Source organism: Pelodiscus sinensis, chromosome 30 (assembly GCF_052426305.1).
Source record: "Pelodiscus sinensis isolate ZL-2025 chromosome 30, ASM5242630v1, whole genome shotgun sequence".
NCBI classification, from domain to species: Eukaryota; Metazoa; Chordata; order Testudines; family Trionychidae; genus Pelodiscus; species Pelodiscus sinensis.
The window spans coordinates 14953236-14973728 of record NC_143081.1 but is presented as its reverse complement, the minus strand read 5'-3'; the positions used below and the strand labels follow the sequence as shown (position 1 = coordinate 14973728).

The window sequence follows — 20493 nt, the reverse complement described above, 5'->3', positions numbered from 1 at the left end:
GTCCCCTCTCAGTCTTCTCTTTTCTAAACGAAACAAGCCCAATTCTTTCAGTCTTCCCTTGTGAGTTATCTTTTCTAGACCTTTCATCATTTGTGCTGCTCTTCTCTGGACCTTCCCCAATTTCTCCATCTCTGTCCTGACATGTGGTGCCCAGAACTGGACACAATACTTCAGTTGAGGTCTAATTGGTGCAAAGTAAGACCGGGCAGCCCCTAGAAGATCATGCAGATGCATACATCCTTTTGTGAACGTAACTCAAGAAAAACCAACTCCTCCCTGCTATGTTAGCCATGTGTTAATGTGTTCTGGGGCTTCTGATCTTTGAGCTGATGACACACAATGTGGAAGTTTCAAACGAATGGAACTTTTCTGTTTTTACAGGTCTCTGTTTCACTTGCATAGGATGGATCCTAAATATTCGTGTAAAATACCCATCACCAACAACCTGATGTTTCACTTCCCTTCAGATTATGAGTGGTTGTTTGTGGGTTTGTTTGCTGCCTGTGTTGCATTATTACTTTATTACTGTTCTATTTTTCGGCACCTTCAAATTAAGGGTAGGCTTCCCAGACAAATAGTATAAGCCTGAGTGTATATCTTTTACTTTACTTTCCAGTATGTAAATATTGTATTAATATCTGAAAGGAGAGCATAACTATTTCCAGTGGACTCATAGATTTGTTTAGCACCTTAAAACTGAGCTAATGTGCAGATAATATGCATGCAAGAGAGAGAGTTTCATGAACTGTAAATTTCTGTAGCATGCTACTGTTTTGGCAGTTACTTCTTTTTTTGAGAGCAGGTTTAGTGGAGATTTTGAAGATTTCATGGTGTATGGGAATAGGTTGTTAAATTGATGCTCTGATGCATATTTTTTGCACTTTTACTTAATGGCTGTGTCTTTGATTTATTTGTCTAGCTGTTTTCAGTATGCCCCATTTTGGCATTTTTATTAGCTTGAGTTGTTAGAAAGGATGACAAAGTACATGCCGTCCAAGGGTAATGTTAATTTTCTTTTTATTTGCTATTAAACATTTTAAGCATTGATTCTTGTTTGAATATGTTTTGTGTCTTCCATATCTACAAACAGTTTAAAATATAGATTTATTGCCCGTTTTTTTTTTTTTTGTTCTGAGGGTGCCTTAATATTGGTGTTGCACATGAGAAAATTCAACCAGCTCAAAAGAAAATTCAACCCACCCAAGGATGGAAAATGTTAGTGGAAACCCTGGTGAACAGCCCCAGAGGAAATGTGTCATCCAGGGCCGGGCACAAATTTTCAGCTTTTCTGGAGTGTGCGCCAAACAGAGACGGGATTAAAACGCCTTGGAGGAGGAGGAGGAGGAGGTGAGCTGCTGGATCTCCTCCAGAATCCTTCCTTTGTTGTTGGTGACGTTCATCTTCGCCCTTGTGAGGAGTTCCTTGACGTCTTCCTTTCCGTAGGACAATGTGAAGGTGGAAAACCTCGTTCGGAAGTCGTGTATTTCACCTGGAATAAAACGGGTAGGTCAGAGGCCCAGTGAGGAAAACAGTGATGCTGCTTTTAACACCTCCCAAGCAGAACGTGGAATACAAGAAATTTCAGAGGCAGGAGGACGTCATGGCCAACTTGTCAGGGTTCTATGAAATCATAGATGGGTTGGGCTGGAATGGACCATCTGAGGTCACCCACCACCAGTTTTCTGAGCTGAGACAGGACCAAGCAAACCGAGACCAACTTCCAGTGTGTCTGGTAGCAGGAGAGCAGGGATTTTGTGATCCCCAGCGCGGCCGGATTCTGGCCTTTAAGTGGCTAAACCAGCACCTACATCCCCTTTGGGAATCTAGAAGAGAGATGTACAATTAAGTTACCACTGCAATTCTTGTTGTTGAAGAGCGGGAAGTGCATGACTGTAGGAACATCCTTTCCCTTGAAGATGTAGCAGTCGGAGGGGTTATTTTGGCTTTTGATCTCTTCTGGATTTATCTTGGGAAATGGGATCTGATTTGTCTCACAGTACTTGGCAGTTTTCTTGAGGGTCTAGGAGGGAGGGAAAAGTGATTTTAAAATAAATTAATTACAAAAATACGATCTTCCCCTGATACAATGGGATGCCACCGATATGCACAGGCTACAAAGTTAAAAACACCTCTACACTAAGGAATAAAAATAGAGATGTAGCCGTGTTAGTTTTTCCTTTTGATTTTGCAAGATCAGACTATGTAGCACTTTAGAGACTAACGAGATGGTTCAATAGGTGATGAGATTTCATGGGCCAGACCCACTTCCTCAGATCATATTCCGGAAGAGAATTGGCACAACCATATATACCAAAGGAATACAATGAAAAAAGTGAACACGTTATTAAACTGACAAATCAGATTTAGTACAGAAGGTGGGGTGAGGGAGAGGCAGGGAGGGAATAGCGATTTATGAGTCAATGAATGGCTAATCAGGGGGTGATAAGTGGGAAGCTATCTTTGTAATGGTTAAAGTAATTAGCATCTTTGTTAAGGCCCATTCGTAAAGTGTGACATTTGGTATTCTGAAGTGGGATCGGAGAAGAGAGGTCTGTAAAATGTGGTGTTGGAGAGTTGTCTATGAATGGGCCTTAAAGATGGTGATCCACTGTCAATCAGAGCTGCGATCTCCTGTACCCATGGAGACACAGGTAAATACAGAACTGTGGGGGCCACCAAGGGCTATCCCTGATGGACCGGATCTGGTTCATGGGCCAATATTTGCCTGCCCTAGACATATATCCACACATCTCACCCAAGGGTCACCCAATGAAATGAAAAGGTAGCAGGTTTAAAACAAACAAAAGAAAGTACTTCATGCAGCGCACACTCAACCTGTGGAACTCCTTGCCAGAGGATGTTGTGAAGACGAGGACTTTAACAGTTTAAAAAAGAGCTAGATAAATACATGGAGGTTAGGTTACTTCCATCAAAGATTATTATCCAGGATGGGTAGGAATGGTGTCCATATCCTCTCTTTGTCAGGGGCTGGGAATAGGTGGAAGGGGAGGGATCACTGGATGATTCCCTGTTCTGTTAATTCCCTCTGGAGCACCTGGCATTGGCCACTGTCAGGAGTCAGGACACTGGGCTGGATGGACAAAGCAACTTTCAGGGCACCGGCAGGACTGCTTCTGACCACAGCACAACCTCGTAGGATCGTGGATCACAGGCTGGGTGTTTGTGCCGCGCCGGAGCCTGATGGGGACATAGTGCAACGTCACAAGTAGTAAGAGACGCTACCTCGAAGGGGTCCCCGGCACTGAAGTCAAAGGAGAGGATCAGTTTCACCCCCCTCGCAGGGCGCAGCACCAGGGGGTAGGCGGAGTTAATAGCCAGGCCGGCGTCGATCAAGTTGAGGACCTTCTCCTTCACCAAGTCAGTGGTTTGGGCGATGGCATCACCTGCCCAGATACAGCCACGTGTTGGTCTAGGCCGTGATAGTTCCTCTGGGTCTCAGTGAGGGGGGGGGCCCAAATTTCTTAAAGCACCGAGTGAGATTAAGGCCTGTCATAGAATCCTAGAACCCTAGATCTGGGAGAGACCTCAGGAGGCAACGGGTCCTGCCCCCTGCCCAAAGCAGGACCAACCCAACTCAATCATCCCAGCCAGGGCTTGGTCAAGCTGGGACCTAGACACCTCTAGGGATGGAGATTCCACCCCCTCCCTAGGGAACCCAGCCCAGCGCTTCCCCACCCGCCTAGGGAAATCGTTTCTCCTAATCTCCTACCTAGACCTCCCCCACTGCAACCTGAGCCCATTGCTCCTCATTTTGCCACCTGCCCCCACTGAGAACAGCCTCTCGCCAGCCTCTTTGGAACCCCCTTCAGGAAGTCGAAGGCTGCTCTCAAATCTCCCCTCACTCTTCTCTTCTGCAGACAAGACAAGCCCTAATCCCTCAGCCTCGCCTCATAGGCCATGTGCTCCAGCCCCTGAATCAGTTTGGTTGCCCTCCGCTGGACCCTCTCCAATGCATCCACATCCTTTTTGTAGTGGGGGCCCCAGAACTGGACACAACACTCCAGATGTGGCCTCACCAGAGCTGAATAAAGGGGAATAATCACTTCTCTAGATCTGCCGGCAATGCTCCTCCTAATGACCATCAGGAGGAAGGTCCCATATCCGGCCAGCTTACTCACTAGCTTAAAGGCCTGAAAACCACAGCAGGGCCTCAACCGAGACACCTGATTAGCCCACCTGCCTGATTGGCTGCAGGGAGCTGCAGACCTGCTCTTATGACCAGGGTGGTCCAACCCCTATCTTCAGAGCGCTGTGTGGGCTATAGCAGAGTTACTCCCCCCTATCCACAACCCTTAGGGCTCACCATACTGTATAGACACGTCTTTCCCCTCCCCTGAAGGCCGTTGGTCTAACCGTGTAGGGCTGGTCTCACTCTCTGCTGCCCCTTGTCACACGCTATGTTGTGTAGCAGCCCCTTTCCTGTCTCTCAGTCCTCACGGCTTCCTTTGGTCCACTGGACAATCCCACCGGCCCTCTCTCAGTCCTTTCCATTTCATCGGTTTGCTGTCAACACGGAATGTCAGAAGCCAGCCCCCTCCCACCGCAGTGGTACCCCCAGCTCCAATGCATTGTGCTTACGGCAATTGTACAGAAAGTTATTGGTTTTCCCCCACGTCCAGGAGCTGATGCACCTGCCGATTTTCCATATCAATTTACAGGGGTGTGATACAAACTCTACAAAACAACAAAGAGCAGAATAAAAACTCAAAGGGAAAAAATAAGTGCTAACCAATAGCAAGCGGAAATCTGCAAAGATACCCTCTTGTTTCCTAATATCCCACCTAGACCTCCCCCACTGCATCCTGAGACCGTTGTTCCTCGTTCTGCCATCTGCCCCCACTGAGAACAGCCTCTCTCCGACCTCTTTGGAAGCCCCTTTAGGGAGCTGCAGGCTGCTCTCAAATCTCCCCTCACGCTTCTCTGCTGCAGGCTAAGCAAGCCCAAATCCCTCAGCCTCTCCACATTGACTGAAATTCCTCAATGAGAGGTTGATTTTTTCTAGGCCTGGTTCTAGCTCTTTTCTGCACCCTTTTGAATTTGTCAGTGTCATTTCAGAGGGGGTTTGAGGTGTAATTCCCTCCCCCCTCCCTCACTGTGCCCATGGCTAGACTCGTGTGGGAACGTCTCCAAAACTCGTTATTGCAAAGCATCACATGGTGGTACGTCATAGGAAACACGGCGTATTATCCTCTCTATGGAAAGAGCATCCAGGCCGCCTCGACCGCTCCTTCTTCTTACAGAAACCAAAATAACCAATGCCACCTAAATACATTTTAAAAAAGAGTTTTCAGAGGAGATACAAAATTATTGACTTGCTTGGCAGTGTGAATGATCGATTCTCCATTTGAGGCCAGTCTTCCATATTTTCTTCCAAGGTATTCTCGTCCCAAGACTCTCTGCTTTCCAAGCAGTGCTGGAAGGGCTCCTCCATATTCTCGTCTGCTTAAATGACATGTGGGAATGAGGTTAGATGTGTGGAAGGCAACGGAAGGCTCGTTTCGATGAGCTCAGGTGTGCGGGGATGCTCAAAGTCATTTTAGGGGCCCAGTCTCCCATGAAAGACAACAGGATTTTGCATCCCGACCTTTCCACCATCTCAACCTGTGTGTGTTGGAACGGCCCTGGGGGATGTGTGAACATAGGGACAAACACAGCCGTGTTCCCATGGAAGCAAACATGCAGAAATTCTCCCGCCTTATCACTGGGATTTCCTAAGGAAAATCTTGTCCCTCCGCTTCACTTGCCTTTCATGATTTCCATCATCTCCCTGAGGACTTCTTCGGACTCTTCCTCAGTTGAGGCTTGAGCCTGACGCTCCAGAAGGTCGAGAAGAGCCAGACAACGGTGACAGGTGCAAATGGAGCCTTGGAAGGACAGAGAACATAACATGAGCTATAGGGCAGGTGTCTTTTCTGGGAGCCCCCAGACGTGAAAGACTCGTGGGTCTAGTGCCTCAAATCTCTTGGAAGTGGGGATGCAACCGCCAACATTGGGTCGGATGCATTGCTCCTGAATCTGTCTGTACCTGTTGTCCTAGAACATCAGCTCCTATCTCAGGCTATGTCTAGACCTTATCCTGGAGGAGATAAACACACCAGCTGCTCACAGGTGCAGTCTCTATGGACTGCCAGCCTATAAATCTAGGAATCGATTTGAAAAGCAGCCTAAGTGATTTAGGCACCCAATTTGGACTTGAATTCAATGGAAATCCAGCATCCAATTCCACTAAGCTATTTTTAAAATCCTGTAATTGACACGGATGTAATTTGAAAACACCTTGCGAAACTGATGCTTGGATTTTCAAGGAAGTCTCAAGGCCTTAGACGCCTGATGTCCTTTACATTTAAAATTCTCTTCAAAATCCTGTCATTCATGAACACTTTGTTAGCTGGAATGGCAGCGTCCTGGGGGAGGGGGAGTTAACAAACGGCATGATTAATGACCCGTGTAGCCAGAAATGTTATGACTTACTTCCTTCACGCATATTCGGCACTTCGTCATATGATCTGTCTATAAGAAACAATCAAACAGCCAGTTAGGATTATGTGACTCTGGGTATGTCTAGACTATACCTCTCTGTGGACAGAGAGATATAGCTTAGGCACGTGGAAATTCCTAATGGAGTGAGGATTTAAATATCCCACGCTTCATTAGCATAAATATGGCCATCACTTTTTTCAATCCTTTATGCCTCAAAAATGAGATTTACAAGATCTGTCAAAAAAGGGTTTATTTTCAACAGATGCATGTAGCGACTGCTGGGTTTTTTTTTAAAAAAAATCTCCATTTCGGAAAAAAGCGGCGGCCATGTTTATGGCAATGAAGAGATGGATATTTAAATCCGTGCTTCATTAGCAATTTCAATGTGCCTAATCTACATCTCTCTGTCCACAGAGAGGTGCAATCTACACACAGCCTCACTGACCTCCTAAATTTCATCATCTGTCCCTTCTATTAGCAAGATCTCCCTAGTGAATAGTTACTCCCCGACCAATTCTGTCTGCTTTAGGGCATGGCGGTTGTGGGGGAAGCACATGAAAAGAGACACCCGACCGCCTCCTCAATGGATCAATTTGATCAAATGATGCCCATTCGGGACACTTGGTGCATTTAAGGCAAGGTCTTCCATTGCATTCAGTGACCTGTATGATACCTAGAACCTTGGAATTTGGGGCTGGTCATGGAGGCTGGGAAGGAACCCTGAACCGAATGAATTCACTGTAGAGCTGGTTGTAACTGTCCAGCATCACGTTCTGTGTCCGAAACGGCCAGTTCACTCAACACTGACACTTTCCAGGATGACCGGTGGAGTTTGACAAAGTTTGGAACATCTCAGCATCGCTCAACATGCAGCGCCTGCTTATTGCAATGCCATGTCATAGAATCATAGAACCATAGAGCTGGAAGAGACCTTACGACGTCATCAAGTCCAGCCCCCTGCCCTAGACAGAACCAATCCCAACTCAATCAACCCAGCCAGGGCTTTCAGAGTAGGTAGGCTTCAAACTAGAGCTTATCAGAACTGAGTGTTTCAATTTTAGCCCCCTGTTTTTAATTTATTTTAGAAAGAAAGGTAACAGTTTGCAGGGGCGGGGGCTGGTCTAGGTTGGAGATTAGGAAAAACTATTGCCCTAGGAAGGTGGGGAAGCACTAGGATGGGTTCATAGAATCATAGAATCACAGAACACTATAACTGGAAGGGTCCTCGAGAGGTCATTGGGTCCAGTCCCCTGCCCTCAAGACAAGACCCAGCACCATCTAGACCATCCCTGACAGGTGTCTGTCCAACTGCTCTTAACTATCTCTAGTGACAGATATTGCACACCTTCTCTAGGCTACTTATTCCAGTGTTTCACCACCCGGACAGGCAGGAAGTTTTTCCTAATGTCCAACCTCAACCTCCCTTGCTGCAGTTTAAGCCCATTGCTTCTTGTCCTGTCTTCAGAGGCCAATGGAAACAATTTTTCTCCCTTCTCCTTGTGACACCCTTTTAGATACTTGAAAACATCTCTTTAATTTGAACTATCTACTCCATGCCACGTGCATGGATTTCAGACTAAGGGGGATTTAAAAATGGCGACACCCAGGCTTCATTTGCAACTCCAGGCTGCATTTGCAACTCCGGTTGCCCTCATTTGCCTACCTAGCTCAAACTACCGAGCTAGTGTACACATACCCTGAGGAAATATTTTAGTCCTGTTGTGATAAGTCTACCTACCAGACACAGACTCATCATAGCTTCTCGTTTCGGGAGTTCCTGTAAGAAGCAAACACAGATCCCATTACGATAGTTTAGTTCCAACCCCCCCGACACCCATCTCATGCTTCTTCCATCGTGTCTGGTAAAAAACTCAGTCATCTGCATCTGTAATATCTGTTACTGGACCATTTGCTAATCATAGAATCACAGAACACTAGGACTGGAAGGGACCTCGAGAGGTCATCGAGTCCAGTCCCCTGCCCTCATGGCAGGACCAAGCATCTAGACCATCCCTGACAGGTGTCTGTCCAACCTGCTCTGAAATACCTCCAGAGATGGAGATTCCACAACTTCTCTAGGCAACTTATTCCAGTGTTTAACCACCCTGACAGGTAGGAAGTTTTTCTTAATGTCCAACCTCAACCTCCCTTGCTCCTGCTTAAGCCCATTGCTTCTTGTCCTGTCCTCAGAGGCCAAGGAGAATAATTTCTCTCTCTCCTCCTTGTGACACCCTTTTAGATACTCGCTTGTGGAAGAGATGTTTAGATCCCCTCTTGAGGGTAAGAATTAGCATGTATCAAGTTTCTCAGGGAATCCGGATTTGTTTATTTTGGCTTAGTAACTTGCTTTCATCCATCTCTGTTCACTTACATCCTATTTTTATACTTAATAAAACACGTCAGTTTATCAGTAAAGCCCAGTGTAAATAATTCTCACAGGAGGGGGCAACCAGCGTGCATCTCTCTCTTTCTCTGGTAAAGAGAGGCAAGCCCCTCTTTGGGGCTATGTTTTTGGGGTGCTGTTAGTGGCTTATAGCTGAGCTAATTCAGAATCTGTGTTGATGTGTTAGGGGACTGTTACCCCAATCCTGTGCCTTGCCTGAGGGAGACCAGAACAGCTGGCCAAGCAGGGTAGGCCAATGGGGCGCCCCAGAAGACAGGCTGATGGGCTCAGTAGCATGAAACCCACCTTCTATGCATGCATGCAGAGTCTACACTGGAGGTGATGGTTTAGACATAGCCTGTCACAGTGGTGCAGATCACAACCCCTATCATGTAAGTGGAGTCATGGCAGGATAAAAACCCAGTGAGAGTTTTAAGGAAAATAGTCCCATGTGTTCTGAAATACAATGACCCACCTGGTTCGTATGTTGCACTCTGCATTTCTTTTTTCCATCCTCCAACAAATTTGTCCCGAACCAATTCTCCATGACAGAAATCGAAACACAAGCATCATTACTCATTTCACACAGCTCAGGGCAATAGCCACATCAGTAAACAAAACACATTTCAGGTTTGAGGTTCTCTTTGATTTAGCATCAGGGACTTGACTTTGATCTAATTTCCACCATTTTCATTCAGAATGTTTACCTGGTGGGAAACACTGAACATTCGGACATATCCTTTTTGTCACGAATTGGTTCAAAAAGTCAAAACTTAAAAAAAAGGTTTTCAAGAACTGCTACTGAGACAAAAGTCAGATCACAGTTCTCAAACTCGCCTTGCTAAAATGTCTTATTTCGTAAGCAGTGCAGCCTCAGAAGGTAACAAAAAGGTAGTATCAACGATATGCAATGTAAAATAGAATGCACTCTAGGATATTTCAACGAGTGAGCTCAAGAATGACATTTGAAGCCAAACGATAAAATAAAAGTGACTTCATTTTGATGTTGCTGCAGTTTGAGAATTCACTGTTGAAAATATGATCGGAAGAAGCACATTCCTCGCCTTTTTTTAAAATCGTTATTACAAAACAGGCTTTTGTGGAGGAAAATTGTGTAGGCAAAATACTTGTGCCAGCTCTTTTCAGGGGCAATTCCACTGAGTGCATTGGCTGTACATTCGACGTGTGCTTCTGTGAATGAAGACTGGTTTTCACTGGGCAGTCACAGCAGGGTAAAACAAGCCTGCAATTAGAGTCAAGCTTTCACATGTATAATTATCTTGGTTTAATAATGGAGATACTATCTGATCCTTATTATTTGCAAAACACCACCAGAAATTTTGAGGCCAATGCTTGAGCCTTTGCTTCCCTTTAAAATCGTCAGTAACCAATCATTCGGTTTACTTTTCCCTAGCCCGATAGTACAAGGGGTTTGCTATCACGTACACTGCTAGGAAGGAGGGGTACTTGCACTATTTTCCTGGCCATTTTCCCCAAATCCAAATCTTTGCTAAATTACAATGAAGTTCTAAATGGGGATTTCATCTAAACGGGACGGTTCAAAGCTCCCTAAAGAAACCAGATTTCCATGAGTTTGCAGAGCGAGACCCCAGAGGGCCAGTACATTTCCCCAGCTATCGCTTGCTGAGTCCAGGAACCTCATAAGAACATAAGAGTGGCCCTACTTGGTGAGGCCAAAGGTCTATCCAGCCCAGTGTACTTTCTGCCCACAGTGGCCAATGCCATGTGCCCCGGAGGGAGGAAACACAACAGGGAATCCTCACTTGATCCCTCCCCTGTCACCCACTTCCAGAGAAACAGAGGCTAGGGACCCCATTCCTACCTGTCCTGGCTAATAGCCATTGATGGACCTAACCTCCAGGAATCTACCTCGCTCTTTTTTGAACTCTGTTAAAGTTCTAGCCTTCATCTCATCCTCTGGCAAGGAGTTCCACAAGTTAATTGTGTGCTGACTGAAAAAAAACTTCCTTTTGTTTGTTTTAAAGTTAAGTTCATTTGGTGACCCCTAGTTCTTATACTGTGGGAATAAATAAATAACTTTTCCTTATTCACTTTCTGCACACGTGTCATGATTTTATCGACCTCTCTCCTATCTCCCCTTAGTCTCCTCTTTCTAAGGTAAAAAGTCCCAATCCTTTTAATCTCTCTTCTTACGGGACCCATTCCAGGCCCCTCATCATTTTTGTTGCCCTTTCTCTGAACTTTTTCCAATGCCAATTGATCCTTTTTAGGCGTGGATACTTCTTAATTGCTGATTGCTGATGCTTCACAAGGGAAGGCAAATGATAACAACAACAGCAACAGGTTACAATTGTGCATCGGGGAAGAAATTCCTTCCTGACCACAGCTGGGGACCAGCTGAGACCCTGAGGCATGAGATTAGACTATGCCCAACTCTTCCTAACGTTCATGGAAATTACGACCCAAATCCGCCGGTCAGCTTTGAGAATCTGTGCCTTAATTCACAGAACGGTGGACCTTGGGAGCAGCAGAACCAGCCAACCCAGAGCATTCTGGAGAGACATTTGCCCAACTTGTTTGGAAATACTTCCAAAGAGGAGGACACCCCAAGTCATCAGTTCCAACACAATTGATGACTTGACCCAACCTGCAATGCACAAAACGCCCAGTACCTGAGACAAACTTTCTGTTTTCCTCCCTGCTTCCAAGGGCGCTTCCCCATAAACCTGAAAATCAGAAGGAAAAGGTGTCATTTACAAACGGTGCAGGTAGAGTTCATTGAGGACTTTCCCCATAATCCCATGCAAGGAGTTGCTTTGACAGCAACAGCATTGATGGAGAAGTCAATGGGGGCACTGGTAGGCCAGTTTTTGATGGGTTATGTGTTTTTGCAACTTGGTTTCCTTGGGATACTTAGCAGATGTTTATTTTTTTGTGAGCAGGGCTGGTCAACCTCCGTCCAGTATCATATTTATTTTATTTCAAATCTGAATGATCAATGCTGATTTTGACAACATTTCACTTTCGAAACAAACACAACCAATTGTGCTTATCAGAATGGAACCCTTCAACTGTTCATGTTGAAATGTGTCTCATTGAACTGATGCATGGATTTTTGTAATACGTACTAAGTGAAACTCTACCGACAATGTTTCAAGAGCAGAGACAGGGAAGGCGATGTTTACATTTTATGGAACAGGAACGTTTTACATTGGCCTGAAATGAAATTAAGGTAGAAACTGGGGGGTGGGGGGAATGGTATGGGATGAAGAATGAGGGTGGGGGGGAGGGTTGGGTAAATGCAAGAAACTGGCCAGAATTCTGAAACTTGGATTGACCTACAGGGTAGGGGGCTGGAAACATTCTTAATGAGTCTATAATATGAGGGAGATCTCATAATGCATTAGAAGAATATGGTGGACCTGCAATATTTGTATATCAATCTATCCCCATCCATCCATCCATATCCAACCCCATACATACATACATCCCCATATCCATCCATCCATCCACCCAACACCATCCATCCATCCATAACCATATGCATCCATCCATCACCTTACATCTATCCAACACCATATCCATCCATCACCATATCCATGCATCCATCCATCACCATACCCATCCATCCATCCATCGCCATCCACCATATCTATCCGTCCCCATCCACCCATCTATTAAGAAACAGGGGCTGGAATGCTCACCTTGCAGGTAGCAGATATTTTTCTCTTCTACCTCCTTTTGCAAATTCCCATCCTCGAATTTGCTTCCCAAGTACTTGGTGCTCACAAATGCCCCCAGGCCAGGAAAGCCAGACTCGTGGGGAGTGAATTCAAACCAGGTCTCTGTGAAACACGGACGAGGTTTGTTAGGAGTGGGTTTTTCACGAGCCAAATGCTTGTTACCCCTTTCTTGGCTAATGGGAATAGCGATTCCACGTACAAGGGTTTATGGCAGAAGAAAAAGGAAGAGACAACACCAATATATACTTTTTCCATAGAGTACTTGACATTTCAGACAAAGATTGACTCTCACACAGAACACTGGTGTGTTTTGTTTTACCTAGGCCGTGTTCCCGTGATTTATGCAGGTTTGCTTCCACTGCCGCGTAGATGGGGTAAGGATTTGTACCACTCGTGGAAGACTCCTTGTGCTCCGATAACTTGGTCTGATCCTTCTGGAAAGGTAAGAATATATTAGCACAAAAACATTTCAGTGATATTCCAAGCAATTCTAGTCCTGACTAATCAGGTGAGGCAACAACGGGGATGGGCAATAAAACGGTGACGGTTAACCCATGGTGGGCCACTATATTCATCTGCCCCTCTGCAGGTTCAGGTGATGGCAGCTCTTATTGGTGAGGAATGGTGATCCATGGCCAATGGGAGGTGTGATATCCCATACCTGTGGAGACCCAGGTAAATACGCAGGGGCGGTGGCCCACCAGGGACTAATGCTGGCAGACCGGATCCGGCCTTGGGCTGGTAATGTCCCACACCTGGGCTAGGAAATAGAGAGGCCCTTTCTGCTGAGATCATCTTTGTCACTGTGGCCTTGTTCTAGTGTGCCCGGTACGGACAAACACCACAATCCACATCTATCGATAGTGGTGACTTGCAAATGGACCTACGAGAACAAGACCCAATTTTTCAAAAATATGTCTTCCTACAAAGGAAGATCAGCTTATAGCTGGTTTTTCACAACAATGTAATCTAGGTAAGTAGAGGCTGGTTGATTTTCCAGAAGAGTTAAGGCTAAGGGGTGGGACCATTACGATGAAGGCCCTATAGTTTAAAAAAAACCAAAAGTTTCAAGACCATTTTATTATATTTAACATGTGTTTTAAATCATCACACAAATTAAAGTTGACTACTCAGCCCTTTTCTGAAGCACTACATCTACATCCTTCTTGGAATTTTGCACCATTCTATTAATGGGCTTCTTGACTGCAGTGCGGGTACGCTTATAAGGGGTTTTTTTCAACAACGTAAGCAAGGTAAAGGAGGAGTGGAGGGTGTTTGATTTTCCAGGAGAGTTAAGGCTAACGGGTGGGACCATGAGGGTGAAGGCCCTATAGTTAAAACAGAAAGCAAAAGTTTCAAGACCATTTTATTATATTTAGCTTGTGTTTTAAAATCGTCACACAAATGAAAGTTGGCTACTCAGCCCTTCTCTGAAGCACTATGTCTACATCCTTCTTGGAATTTTGCACCATTCCATTAAGGAGCTTCTTGACTGCAATGCGTTCATCTGTGGTGACTTCTTGTGCCCTTACTTCCTCCAGCCTTTTAGCTGAGATGATCATTCGCTCACGCCCATGATCGGGCAGAAAGCAACTTTCGGAACATGGCATTTGATTCAATGAGGGAAAAGAATGGTCAAGTGTAGACGCAGACCGAATTATTTCAGAATAGCACACATTATTTTGAAATAGCATTAGATGTACTCTTAGTGTTCAAATTGTCTGTTCTCTTCCAATCACATCACAGCCCCATGGCTAGCAGGGCTTTACTCAGTTTAATTCTCAGTATTTTATAAGACAGGGATCTTTAACAGCTAGGAGTCGAATCCAGAAATGGCAGCTGTCAAATTGTAAGAATCACGTCTGTGTACTTTTTCAGGTCACATAATCAACATTTGTCTTCTTCTCTGAAGGCTTCAACGTAAGGCACCTTCATTAGTCAATTTGTGGACTAAAGTCTTTCTTTTCCTAGTATGTTTTCCATGATTGATCCAAGTGTAGCGTCTATTACTGGATAACGATCTTCTACTCTTTTAGCAGATGCTTGGATGGCATTAATGTTCCAAATGATTTCAACGGTAGACTTACAAGAGGGGGAAGGGTCATAGTCCTCTCTGAAGACGTGTCTACACTACAGAGAAGACTGACCCTCCGGAGGTCGATTTTCTAGTGTTAGATTCATTGGGTCGAGTGTAGACCCGTAAATCGAACGCTGAGGGCAGCCCCCACTAGTGTCCTCTACCCCACATTCTGTGAGGAGGAAGGGAAATGGAGGGGAGCCTGCATTCCTATTGGCTTCCTGCAAACGTAGACACTGGTGGCTTGGCTTATGGTAAGCCCAATCCAGCTATGCATTTCTCTGAGCTGGATGGCAGTCCTGAAGCTGACATGCCTGGTTGTCAAAAATCCACACTTTTTCCCCCCAGTCTCCATTTCTCTAAGGGTACGTCTACACTACAGCGTTATTTCGAAATAGCTATTTCAAATTTGGTGTTATTCCTCATGGAATAAGGTTTACCAAATTCAAAATAAGCCCTCCGCTATTTCATATTAATTTTGAAATAGCGGTTTGGCTGTACAGACACCAGTACAGTGATTTTGAAATAATGGCTGTTATTTCAAAATAATTTTGCTGTATAGACATACCCTAACTTCAGTTTCACACCATTGAATATGTCGGGTTTTTTTCCTCCTGCTAAGTTGAAGAAACCATTATTAACAATTCATGCCCATGACAAACATTCATGTCTTCTAGTTCTTTTAATCAATTAATACTTTGGAAAGTCGAGGATTTTAGGAGTAGATGCTCGGGTGAGGGTTTTTTAAAACAAATCAAGTGATGTAGGGCAAATTCCCACGCTTTTTAATGGGAATTGTGTATCCAAATCCCTTAAACAGCCTTGGAATACTCAGACATTTTAGTGGTTCTGGGAGCATATAGTCTGAGATGTACAAAGTTGCCTAAGGGTTCAGATTGGCTGGACAATATTTTGCTCCTAGATCCCATCTATTATAGCGACAGAAAGAGAGAGGGAAATATACTAAGTAAATCCATTGACTTTCCAGTGGAGCCACTCTGGATTTACTCATCAACCCACCTGCTGCAAGGTCTTGTAGACAACGAAGGAGGCCCAGATGTCGGTCAGAGAGAAGTGTTCGTCATCAGCTGCCTGGTTCACTAGCGAGTACGCCTCTTGGCGCCTCCATGCATCACTGTAGAGTGAGTCACAAAGGTTTTCTTCCAGCTTCTCCACGTTCTTCGTCCAGTTCTGGTCTTTGTAGAGGGCGGACATGCACCTGGTAAGGAACCAGAAGAGATATGGCTGAAACTAAGGGAACAGGATGGGGGATTCCTTTTAACCCTTCAGGCGTTTAACTTTTAATACAGGGAATGCCGAACGTTGTGCTGGAATGAAACCCAGGCCCACCATGTGGTCTGTTATCATAGCCTTAGGAAATGTAGGGATTTTGCTGACTTTGAAGAAGCCACCTGCACCAGAGAGGTAACAGGAAGGCTTTCCATGGAGATAAAATGTCTGGGTAGATCCTCTTACAGCCTCGTACAGTCCCAGCATGTCACGGCATTCGGTATCCAAACCACAGAGGTCTCAATGGCGCTCAGTCATATTCATAGGTGATATTGACTAGCTCACCCTACTACCTTGAATATGGAAAAACCCAAATAATGATAGAACCTTAGAACAAGAGAACGGGAAGGGACTTCAAGAGGTCATCGAATCCAGTCCCCTGCCCTCACGGCAGGACCAAGCACCATCTAGCTCATCCCTGACAGGCATCTGTCCAACCTGCTCTTAAATATCTCCAGAGATGGAGATTCCACAACACCCAGGCAATTATTGCAGTGTTTCACCATCCAGACAGGTAGGAAGTTTTTCCTAATGTCCAACCTAACCCTTCCTTGCTGCAGTTTAATCCCTTTGCTTCTTGTCCTGTCCTCAGAGGGCAAGGAGAACAATTTTTCTCCCACCTCCTTGTAACACCCTTTTAGATACTTGAAAACAGCTCTCATGTCCCCTCTCAGTCTTGTCCTTTCCAAACAAAACAAGCCCAATTCTTTCAGTCTTCCCTCCTAGCTCATGTTCTCTCAAACTTTCATCATTCTTGTTGCTCTTCTCTGCACCCTCCTATTTCTCCACATCTTTCTTGAAATGTGGTGCCCAGAACTGGACACAATACTCCAACTGAGGCTGAATCATAGTAGAGTTGAGAAGATGAATGACTTCTCGTGTGTTGCTCACAACACTCCCCGTTAGTGCAGCCCAAATTTATGTTTGCTTTTTTTGCAACAGCATCATACTGTTGACTCATCTTTAGCGTATGGCCCACTCTGACTCCTAGATCCCTTTCTGCAGGACTCCTTCCTAGACAGTGGGTTCCTGTTCTGTGTGTTTGAATTAATGTGGAGCCCGCCAGTGGAGGCTAGCTATTAGGACAAACGATCTCCCTAGGAGGGTGGGGAAGAGCTGGGCTGGGTTCCCTAGGGAGGGGGTGGAATCTCCACCCCTAGGGGTGTTTAAGTCCCGGCTGGACCAAGTCCTGGCTGGGATGATTGAGTTGGGGTGGGTCCTGCTTTGGGCAGGGGGCTGGACTCCATGACTCCTGAGGTCTCTGCCAGCCCTGAAATTTGATGAAAATTTTTTACTGCCCCCCCCCCCCCCACTCCATGCAGGAAAAGTGACTCATTCTCATTTCCACAAACATGCACCTACCAGGTGGAGCCCGACACCCCACACAGATACATGACGGCGTCCAGCAGACCCTGTTTCTGCATCTCCACCAAGGTGCCCAGGAGGGCTATCATGGCCCGCAGGCCCCCGCCCGATCCTAGGATGGTGATATTGGGGGTGTGAGCCTGGGGGAGGGAAGAGAGGAAGGACATATGGACAAATTAGAACTAGAATTGCTGTGGCAACGCTGCTATTCACCCCTCGGTACTGATCCAATGAAGATGCTCCAAGACGGGTTTGCCATACATTAGGAAGCATCCTTATCGGGTGCCCACCTACCAGCATCCCGTTCTGGAGTCAAGCGGGGCAGACATATTTTAGCTTGTGTTTCAACCATGGGTGGCACGTATCAGTGTCAAGGGAAGGTGTTGTCTTCCCACACAAGTGCCGCAGAAAAGAACAGAAGAATGGCCAGACTGGGTCAGACCAATGATCCTCCAAACCCAGTGTCCTGTCTGCCCACAGTGACCAATGACAGGTGCCCCAGAGGGCGTGAACAGAACCGAGAATCTTAACATGATCCCTCCCCTGTCACTCACATCCAGACACACAGAGGCTAAGTACACCTTCCCTGCGCATCCTGGCTAATAGCCATTGAGGGACCTAACCTCCATGAATCTATCTAGCTTTTTTTTGAACCCTCTTAAAGTTCTAGGCTTCACCACCTCCTCTGGTGAGGAGTTCCACAGGTTAACTGTGTGCTGCGTGAAGAAAATATTCCATGTGTTTGTTTTAAACCTGATGCCTATTCATTTCTGTTGGTGACCACTTGTTCTTATGTTGTGGGAATAAGTAAATAACTTTCCCGTCTTCACTTTTTCCACACCAGTGGCACTCAGGACCCTTGGGCTAAGGTGGATCTTGGGTCTGACCCAGTCCGGCCATTCTTATAGATCACAGGAGTATTTCAGAAGCTTCAGGGGGTAGCCGAGTTAGTCTGTACAGGATAAGCTTATAAAACGACAAATGGTCTGGTAGCACTTTATAGAGCAACAAAACATGAGCTTTCGTGGGCACAACCCACTTCTTCAGATGATTGGAGTTTTGAGTTTCGGATGTATAGACCCAAAATAAATAGGGGAGAAGGGGGGAGGAAAATAAGAGGGGGTGGGAAACAAGGAGCAGAGGGTATGGAAATATCAAAGGGAAAAACAGGAAGGCAGAGCTGGGAATCAGTAAGCACCAGAAGACTGGGTAGTTAAAATGAAGCAGATAAGAATCAAAGGCAATAAGGAATCTACACAACGAGCGGTTTGCATCTTCATTGAATGTCAGATTGATAGCGTCCCAACCATCCCTCATCACGATTGAGGCCATTAGCATGTGAAGTGAACTTGTGGATGACTTGTAATTCCAACGCCTCTCGGTGTATGTGACTAGTAGAATTGGTTGAGTTTGGGACTTTATGGCATGGTTCCTCCTCCCTATATGTGATGCTGGAGCAACTTGAAAGAAAAGGGGTAGGGGAACGGGGCCCAACCAAGCCATGGGAGGGCTAGACACAGACACAGGTGGGCCAACTCAAAGTTGTAGGAACTTGGCGTTCATGAGATTGATTGGGTCTATGAGAGCCTGGAGCTTTCTCGGGGTTAACCCCAGAAAGCCTCTTGCACTTCTAAGGGAGTTACTCCGTTCAGAGTCGGGGTGAGAAGCTTGCACGTTTTTGCACTGAAGACCTCCAAGTTTGATCCCTGCAAAGGGGCGAGGGTGTATAACATCCGTGGCCATGGGCTGCCTTTGAGGTGCTCTGGGAATGTGGGGTTGCATGGAGCAGAGTTTTGGAGGCTTTCCTCCTGCTGTACCAGCCCCCTCCATCACCAGACGCATAGCTAATATTCGAGATTGTTCCCCTTAGCACTGTCGGGGGTAACGGAGGCCTACCTCATCACAGGAGATGCCAAGGTCCTGGAGACATTTCAGGACTTTTCCTTTCCGGTTCCTGGTAGCGTTTTTCTCGCCCTCCGAGAGCTCCTGGGAAAATCGGATCATTCTCGCTTCCTGCCAAAAGTAAAAGAAAAGGCCAATAAATTAGCTCATCTTTCCCAGAGTTGCCAGGAAGTGGAAAATCATGGGTGCAGAGAGCGACATTACCCAGGATGCACTCTGTCTATTTGTATCCTGGCTGTACATAGAAACCTCAGCCAAATTCAGGGATACAGGTGACCACATGATATTTCAGAAAGAAATCGACGTTGGGTGGGACAGCACAAGTTCATAGAAGGAAAATAATTTTACCTTTTTTGACTCAGACCTTTCCGTAGCGTCTTGCGGATTTTCCCCGTAGAGGTGGAATTCTTCCTTCAGGAACCTTCAGAGAGCGCCTCGAAGAGGGACCAAGCCAATCTCTATCTTGCTCTTTTCTTCTTTCTGTGGCAGGTTCGGACAAAAGGAACATTTAGCAGAGTCCCACAGGGACATCAGGTGGGGTTTTCCAAAGGGAGTTAGGAGCCCAAAAATTCCACTGACCCTCAGCCTGGAAATGATGGAGAAAAAAAGCCAATAAAAACTTGGTTGCCACTTTCCAAACACAGCCAATAATGAAAAAGTGGCCAGTGCTTCAGGCAAATGAGCTTATGAATGTGAACGTGACCAAACAGGAATATGTTCCATGTAAGATATCATTGGGAAAGTTTCAATTTAGTGACTATGATTTTCCCCTTTCTGTGCATGTGTTATTCTTGTATTTGAGGCTAGAAAAATGAAGTAGAAACCGGTGTTACTAAGGTCATCGTGTAACTAAGGGTCATCAGTAATACTCAGGGCACTTGATGACTTGAAGATATCCCACTTGTCTAAATAATTTTAACTTGTTCTTTCCATCTTGGAGCTGCTGAACTTACCCAATTTTCACTGGCTTTCACTGGTAGGCAACCCGTCGCTACCAACGTTCTTGGTGAAAACTGGAACAAAGACATCATTAAGTGCCTCTTCCCTTTTCTATTGCAAATTCGCTTTCACCTACGCTCCGTCCACTTTCAAATACTCAACCAGTTCCTCCCTCGTCGTCAAAGTCAGCACCAGAACAGACTTCCCCTGCCTAGAATTCACTGCCTTCTGGAATTAAAAAATATAGCTCTCCGGTACCTTCCCAGAGTCTGATGGATAATCTGTGTCGTGCTGGGTTAATTTCCCAACAT

General features: G+C 45.7%; 1 protein-coding gene across 1 annotated transcript; it reads right to left on the bottom strand.

Moving 5' to 3' along the window:
- Positions 1-1316: 1316 nt before the first annotated feature.
- On the bottom strand, positions 1317-20271 carry LOC112547387 (cytosolic phospholipase A2 gamma-like). Its single transcript, XM_089774424.1, has 16 exons — positions 20197-20271; positions 19238-19354; positions 17339-17481; positions 15707-15905; positions 12909-13043; positions 12571-12709; positions 11539-11592; positions 9360-9425; positions 8240-8278; positions 6493-6531; positions 5766-5885; positions 5338-5460; positions 4603-4695; positions 3244-3404; positions 1852-2020; positions 1317-1489 (listed from the first exon to the last, which is right to left on the bottom strand). The coding sequence occupies exons 1-16, from the start codon at positions 20269-20271 to the stop codon at positions 1317-1319; spliced, it is 1845 nt and encodes a 614-aa protein (XP_089630550.1).
- Between the last annotated feature and the right edge of the window lie 222 nt (positions 20272-20493).